Genomic DNA, 8464 nt, shown 5'->3' with positions numbered 1-8464 from the left:
AGGAAGGGAGGAGGGGAAAATTTTGATCATTAGATTTCACTGAAAACAGAAGTCTTAGATTAGATCTTTGGTCCTACCCATTACTTATGAGGTATTATTGGATGCAGATATTAGAGAAGTATAGGTTTATGAGGAGCTTTTCCCCTTAATCAATGCAATGAGAAGGAAATGGAAGAGAAAGGCCAGCGCGCCTCTGCATTGCCTTTCAGAGTTGGTCTTGTGGGTCCGCTGGCCTTCCTTCAGCTAGGTGTTGCCACCTAGTGGTGAGAGTTACTTGGGCTTGAAAATGCACAAGATCCAACCTGTTGAGGTTGACAGTAAAAGAAAACTTAATCAAAGCTTCAGTTTGTGAGATATCTCTGCCATCTAAAATCCTAGAAAACTACAAGGAAATTGATTAATACAAAAAAATCATATAGCCTGTCTTAAAATCAAGATGTAAACATAAGAAAGGAAAAACGGATTTATTGCGACAGATGCATGTTGAAAATGCGTTTATTTTGCAAACATTCAGTAAGTGTTTATATGGCCCGGTGCAGGGGTAGACAAAACAGAAACATGTACAAGTATGTTTTTTCTTCGTTTTTATGGTGCTGAGGATCACAACCAGGGCCTTGTGCATGCAAGGCAAGCACTCCACCATAGAGCTACCTCCTCGGCCCCAGAAGTGTGTGCCTTTGAGGCAATGTGTGTATAGGTTCAGCTGAGAGAGTCTGCCGGGGTGTACTGTGCAGAGTGTTTCCTGAGGGAGGAGGATGTTGAGTAATAAAATAGACCATAAAGTGCACAAGGAACACTGATCTCCCAGGTATGGCTTGTTGAATTCTTATTTATTTTTTATTTTTATTTCATACTGGGGATTGAACTCAGGGGCACTCAACATTGAGCCACATCCCCAGCCCTATTTTGTATTTTATTAGAGACAGGGTCTCACTGAGTTGCTTAGCGCTTTGCCTTTGCTGAGGCTGGCTTTGAACTCACAATCCTCTTGTCTCAGCCTCCCCAGCCACTGGGATTACAGGCTTCTGCCATCACTCCCGATGGCTTGTTGAAGTTTTACATTTGCACGTGTCCATGTAACTCCCTCCCCAGACGAGATGTAAGTTATTTCCAGCATTCTGAAAATTTCCTTCATGCCCCTTTCCCATCAATAATCCCTCTCAGATATTTAAAGACATTTGAATAAAAGTTGATTTCTCCATGTTTATAAATGTACATATATGCTGTTTAATTGAATCCAATTAAGCGAATATTCTCTTTCTTCCTTTACACACATTAGTGTGAATACTTCTTCAAGTCTGGAGACACTGTAGTTTAGTGGAAAGCAATCAGGCTAATTACATCCAATGAGCATAAACTCTTTCAAGGTATATTTTGTTTCCTCTTGTGTAAAAAATTTTGGAAAATATAATAATTCCTCCAAGATAGAGCCATTATTTTGATCTCTATGATTGACAATTAGTTTAGTCTGTTCTTGAACTTCATATGAAGTTCATCATACGGTATGATTTTTAGGTCTTTTTTGCATACCAATATTGCCTGTGAAATTCATTAGTGTTTTGTGTGTATGATTTTTTTTCTTATTTTAATGTAATATTCCATTTCTATGTGGTAGTCCACATCCTAACTTATTTATTTATTCATTTTCTTATTGATGGGCATTTGGCTTACTTCTAATTTAGAGGCTATTTTGAATAAATGTATAGTATTTTACCTTGTATATGAGCTTTGGAAGACATAAGTTTTTGTTTCTCTGGAATGGAATTGCTGGGTCATAGGGTAAGTTGATGTTTAGCTTTAGCAAACACTTCCAAAGAGCTTTCCAATGAGGTTACACCAGTATGCTGAGGTTTGATAGATTTACCTCGTGAGTATTGGAGTTATCACCGGGAGGCAATGCAAGATCAAGAAGGAGATTTCTCGGAAAACACCTACTAAGAAAGGGCTTCATGCTGGGCACAGTGGCACATGGCTGTAATCCCAGCAGCTCAGGAGGTTGAGGCAGGAAGATGGCAGCCTCTGCAACTTAGCAAGGCCCTAAGAAACTTTTGTTTAACTCTGTCTCAAAATAAAAAATAAAAAAAGGCCGGGGATGGGGCTCAATAGTTAAGCATCATGGGTTCAATCCCTGGTACCCCTCCCTCCCACAAAAGAAAGAAAGAAAGAAAGAAGGGAGGGAGGGAAGGAGGGAGGGAAGGGAGGAAGGAAGGAAGGAAGGAAGGAAGAAAAGAAAGAAAGAAAGAAAGAAAGAAAGAAAGAAAGAAAGAAAGAAAGAAAGAAAGAAAGAAAGAAAGAAAGAAAGAAAAGGGTTCAGTACAAGGGAGTCTTGGGAGTGGTGACCAGCCTCGCTGCACACGTGCCTGGCGGTCACTCCAGCAAATGCTCTTTCCCTTTCTCTTTTTCCAACCCTTTTCTTTTCCCTTTAACCATGCTCTACCTCCCCATCCATGTCTATATCTACCTGAAGCCTCTAGTTGAGCTGGGAAGCCCGATAGTCTAAATGACCAGTCCAGATCTTGTGCCCAAAAGACACACACATGAGGACTGGACATGCACACTTTGAAGTCTACACACACTCTCATGAAGCTACCATCATGGCCAGAAGATGGGGAAGAACCTAATGTAGTCCTTCATGGTACTGACCAGAGAGTTGGTCAGGCTAGCATTCCCGATTGTCTGGGAAGGTCAGTCAGGACCTCAGACAACTTATCTGGCCTCAGGCGAAAGTGCTGAACCATGTACTCTTTGGGAATTCTCCATTCAGGTTCATGAAAATATTCTTCTTATGATTAAACCAAAGATAGTATCACGGCAGTTAGCACCGACCAAGTGCTCCTGGGAGTTTGGGTTGGTGTGTGCTTATGGCTGGTGCCCACGATAGTGACCAAGGCCAGAAGATCACACAGTCTTATTCCTTTGTCTAAAGGACAGTGTAGGCTTCACATGCATCAAGGGACACCTCTGAGCTCTAATGTCCCTAAACCCTCCTCATTGCTGGTCAGCTGATTCCAGTGAGGTTCCTGGGACTTGGAAGCTCTGTTTAGTGAAGAGTCCAAGGCAGGGGGTTGGGATGGAGTGGCAGAAGGGAGGGTGATGGAAATGGGAAAGACAGTGGGATGACAGGGGATTGGTCTGAAAGGTTGAGTGTTGGAATGGACCAAGAATGGACAGTAATCCCAGACACCAACTCTGAGGGCTCCTGTGCTCCAAAGAAAAGCAGAGCTGTTTTCTTTTGTTTTTAGTAAAAAGGCAAGTCTTACATCTTTTGTTCACGTTTTTGGATCTCCAGCACACAGAGGCATGGAGGAATTACCCAATAAACAATTTTTCAACGAATGCAAAAAAGCCAAGATTCAAATGCTAGGGAGAGAATCTGATGTGCTGTGAACCAAGGTAGAGCTAGAGATGTGTCAAAATGAGGGAGAGGGTGCATCAGCTTCAGTCAGGTAGGTTATGGAGAAAGGCTTAGGAGCCTGGGAGTTGCCTCAGGGTTTTGTGGACAGGCTAGGTGGGTTAACCCACTTCAGAGGGCCCAGGGAGATGCAGCCATCAAACAAAATGGAAAGCAGAACAAAAACGTTGAGACAGGCAGACACAAACTTTATTCAAATGTTTGAAACCCTGGGGTGTCTCTGCAAGGTCCCTCCCAATGAGCTGAGTGACAGCCCTTAAAAAATCTGCAGGAAAAAAGAAAAATTAAAAAGTCTGCAGGATTTTGCCAGACCAAAGGGTTGGTGGTGGAGGAAAGGATCCCTGTAGAGGCAGTGACACTGTCAAAGGTGCTGCTTTGTCAAAGGGCAAGAAATTTAATTTTCAGGAAAGAAAGTGGATTGGCAAAATGCACCTGGAGGGTTGCAGAGAAGTTGGCTGAGAGGAGACTCCAGGTGGACATCCACACTGAGCAGCGTCCTTGTGCCAGGCAGACAGTTTGCTTCTCAGTCTCCTCTCCATGGGGAGGTGTTGAGCGGGAAGGTCTCAGAAGCTCTTTTTCATAAGGTAATTCACAGAGTTTGTGAGTCCAGTAGAGAGATGTAGGAGGCCACTGGAAAAGTGTAGGCCGACTGTGCAGGGTGGGACTGGCTGAGACAGACTGTGCAGGGAGCTGTGGAGACCGATGCTGAAGAAGAGGAGACGGGCCGTGGGAGAGAAGCTGATGGGGCACGGCCTATGAAGTCTGGTCACTGATGGTGTAGCAGTGGTGAAGGAGGAAGTGAGTTTGGTTTCTGGTTTTGGGGATGGCAAGGATGACAGAATCAGTGTGTTAGAGCAAGGGTACTGTGAAGCAGACAAACTTAGGAAGGAGATAAAAGACTGTTCAATTGGAAATCTCTACAGGATAAATACTTTTTATTTGCTAATTGGAGATTTGTAACTTTTAAGAAAGGCCAAGATTGAGGAGTCATACATATGGGAATTGCAGCAAGGAGTAAATGAGGCTTCCTAGGGTGAGGGTGTAAAGAGAGGAGGACCACAGGCAGAACCTTGAAGAACCCCCACATTTTAGGAATGCAAAAGTCTTCCGCTGTAAGTCATATTTGCCTCCTATAAAGTAGGTGATCATATTCAGACTTACAGGGTTTTTATTAGGTATCTAGCCAGAGAGTAAATATCATAAAATATTAAGTTCCATTGCATTTCAGTTAGATTATCAAAAAAAAAAAAAAAAACTAACATCACTGTAAAAAAAAAAAAAATACCCTAAAGTGTATTGGGTGGGGGTTGGAGAAGTGGTCAAGCGACCGGCGAGATACAGGGATGCCTAGGAAGGACGAGCAGCTTGTCTCTACCCGGAGAATCCCCCCTGACATGAAGGGCTTTCTGCTTTCAGTTGAGATTTCTAAATTTCTATTATTGACTAGAGAAGATCATTTCCACAGATCAAAAGGAGCTGGTTTTAGACAGATTCTTATTTCTGTTTCACATCGTACCCATGTGGTAAGATAAACTAGCCACAGCTGCACATCGATCTGAAGACTGAACCTCCTGGCGTATGATGTCTTGTTCTCTTACAGTGCCTTTAAGGAGAAACGATGGCTTCAGCAGCTAGGAATAGCAAGAGCCCTTGCCAAAAAGAGCATTTCCCACCTGACCACCCACAGAGGCCTGGCAGCAGATGAGAACCCTCCAGAAATGTTGCTTTGAAAATTCAGGACGACCTTAGTTTGGGAAAAGACCTATTCCCGCAGAACTCCAGTTCTAGTGTTAACATTCCTAAGCTATCATCTCTCCAACAGCCCAGTGCATGAGCACAGCTCTCGGCCACACAATTTCCAAAAGGATACCAAATGGCCAACGAGCGCCATGATCTCTTGGACTCCACCACCCCAGGAGAAAAGGTAGGGCACAGTTTTTTTTATAGAGAGTCAGAGGAAGAATCTACATGAACGTGAAAACAGTACTTGTCTACAGGGTGTGGTAACAGCGAAGATGAGAACCAAGGATAAAACTTAGGATTTTTACTTGTTTTCTGTTTCTTGGATCTGTTTCAATGTTTTTAGATTTTTAAGTCACATAAATGTAGAACATAAAACAGAGTAAATAAATTTTTAAAATTCTACAAGGAAGTCCTTAGGAGAGTTATAGATACCATCTAGGTTTAGCATAGTGGTCCAGACATCTTTTTAACTTCTATTAAAACATTGTTTCCTATTATTTTTTTTAAACAGGTACTAACTGCCTTTTTTTTAAAATTGTAGATAGACACAGTACCTCTATTTATTTATTTTTATATGGTGCTGAGGATTGAACCCAGTGCCTCTCGCATGCTAGACAAGCACTCTACCACCGAGCCACAAACCCAGCCCCGAATTTTTTAAATTGAGGAAAAGTTAACATAAAATGAGTTGTGTGGCTTGTAAATATAAGATTCAGTGGGTTTAACAAACATACCTTTGTGGGAAGGTTCTCCCAGTCAAGATGAAGAATAGCAGTTACCCCCAGAGAATTTCTTCAACCTCCCGAGTCAGGACCAGAACCGAATTCTGACTCTGTCTCCAGAGGTAAAGATTTCCAGACCATTCCAACCATATGGTTCCTCCCTTATTTTTCCGGATGACCTGACTGTCCCTGATATTTTGAGACTCATTTATACTGTTGCAGGCATTAGAAGTCCATTTCTTATCTCTAAGTTGCCCTATTGTATGGATGTGCCACAATGTATCCATTCAACTATTTGGACGTTTGAATTGTCTCCAGTTTTGTGATATTATGAATAAAGCTCTTTGAACATTATTGTAAAAGTCTTTTTCTGGGTATATGTTTTCCTTTCTTTGGGGTAAATACCCAGGAATGGACTTGTTGGATGATGGGGTGAAGGTTTAATGTTATAAGACACTGCCTGGGCATTTTCCCCAAGCGTCCTAGGACTTGGCACCCCACCAGCAATACACCAGCATCCTGGAGCCTCACACACTTCACCTGCACCTGCTCTCACCAACGCCTTTCCTCTTGAATCATTCTAGTGGGGTTGAAACTGCACAACATTATGGGTTTAGTTTGCATTTCCCTGATATCTCAATGTCAAATGCCTTTTAATATGCTTATTTGCCGCAGTCTGGCTGGGCACAAATCACCGAGCCGCCACAAAGCACTTGTATGCTCAAACAGGAAACTTTATTGCCTGAACTCAAACAGCACTCCACGCACACTCCAGGGGAACTCTCCCGAACGCCACCCACGCGGTCCCCAGGAACACCACACACACACTGTGAACTCCCTCCACCGGAACTTCCTCCACCGGAACTTCCCCAACCAACTAGAACTCCCCAGGAAATCCCCGAGTGAGAACTCCGGTTGCCCCCTAGTGAGAACTCTGGGCGCCTGAGGCGGACAGCAGGGGTCTACATACAATTGAATCAATCCAGCATCATCTTAATGGCTCGCCTCTCAACCATTACTTCTGGCAAAATGCCAGGGGCCATTCCGACTCAGCTGTGGCTCTCAACACTTATTGGCCATTTTACATCTTTTTTTATGAAATAAATTCAGTTTTTGCCCGTTTAAAAATTGGGTTATTTTTTACTTATTGGATTTCATAAACACACACACACACACACACACACACACACACACACATATATATATATATATATATATATATAAAGTTGTAGATGGACACAACACCTTTATTTTATTTCTTTTTATGTAGTACTGAGCATCGAACCCAGTGCTTCACATGTATGAGGCAAGTGCTCTACCACTGAGCCCACCGAGCCGTAACCCCAACCCAACCCATACTTTTTGTTTTTTTTTAAAATGTGTGTGTACTTATGAAACACATTCTTAATAAGATACACACACACACACACACACATATATGTATATATAAATTTTGAGACGGGGTTTTGTTAAGTTGCTTAGGGTCTCACTAAGTTTCTGAGACTGGCCTCAAACTTGTGATCCTCCTACCTCAGCCTTCTGAGTTGCTGGGATTACAGGTGTGTACCACCCCTGACTTAGTGGCTCATGTTTTTTTTGTTTGTTTGTTTCTTCTCTAAAAGTTCTTTGCCTGCCCCAAAGTCATGAAGATATTCTCTATGTTGTCTTCTAGAAGCTTGATGGTTTCATCTTTTATGTTAAAGTTCACATCTATCTCAAATTGTTATGTGTGAGATAAGCAATAAGATCAGGATTCATTTTTTCCACAAATTTCTTAAGCTCTAGTACCAGCTATTGAAAAGAATTTCCTTCCCCTATTGAATTGCTTTGGCTCCTCTGTTGAAAACCAATGAGCAGCATGCATATGGATTTATTTCCAGACTCTATTCTGTCCCACTGATCTATGTCCTTATCCTTACACTAATACCATACTGTCTTAATTACCAGTGCTCAGCCTTGAAATCAGGTATGAATCCTCTGTTTTTTTTTTCTTCTTTTTCAAGTTTGTTTTCACTCTTCTCTGTCCTTTGCAATCCCATGTAAATTTTAAATTGAATCTGCCATTCTGTATTTTAAAAAGCCTATTGGGATTTTGATACAGTACAAACGATATCGTTACAATATTAGGTCTCACACCTGTGATTTACTTCTCTATCCGTGACACATGTCACTGCTATAGTTAGGGTCTGGAACGTCTGCCACATGTCCAGTTTGGTGCTGTGTGATGGCTGGCACCTTGAAGAGGCGAGCCCTCAGGAGAGGTCTTTAGGTCTTTGGGGGTATGCCTTGAAGAGGACAGTGGAGCTCAGCCTCTTCCTCTTTCTCTGTTTTGCTTCCCAACCATGAGGTGAGTGATTCTTTCCACCATGCCCTCCCTGCATGATATGCTGCATCATCGCAGGCTTTTAAGCATTGGGACCCATAAGTTTGGGACTGGAATTCCAAAACTGTGAGGCAAAATAAACCTTTCCTCTGCATAAGTTGGCTAAGCTCAGGGATTTGTTATAATGACAGAAAGCTGACTAACATAGCCCCAATTTATTTCAGTCTTCTTTAATTTTCCCCACCAGTGCTTTATAAATTTTAG

General features: G+C 42.3%; 1 protein-coding gene across 7 annotated transcripts in view; it reads left to right on the top strand.

Moving 5' to 3' along the window:
- The window catches only part of Ankub1 (ankyrin repeat and ubiquitin domain containing 1), a 27710-nt gene extending 21479 nt beyond the window's left edge, over positions 1–6231 (top strand). For all 7 annotated transcript variants that reach the window (XM_048793976.1, XM_015487290.2, XM_048793979.1 and 4 more), the window contains one exon: positions 5013–6231. In XM_048793976.1, coding sequence (XP_048649933.1) covers positions 5013–5142 — 130 coding nt within the window. In that variant the 3' untranslated portion in view covers positions 5143–6231. The remainder of the gene's footprint in view (positions 1–5012) is intronic.
- Positions 6232–8464: the final 2233 nt, after the last annotated feature.

The sequence above is a fragment of the Marmota marmota genome, unplaced genomic scaffold (genome assembly GCF_001458135.2).
Source record: "Marmota marmota marmota unplaced genomic scaffold, marMar, whole genome shotgun sequence".
NCBI classification, from domain to species: domain Eukaryota; kingdom Metazoa; phylum Chordata; class Mammalia; order Rodentia; family Sciuridae; genus Marmota; species Marmota marmota.
The sequence above is the reverse complement of the archived record's forward strand: the minus strand, read 5'-3'. Positions and strand labels throughout refer to the sequence as shown.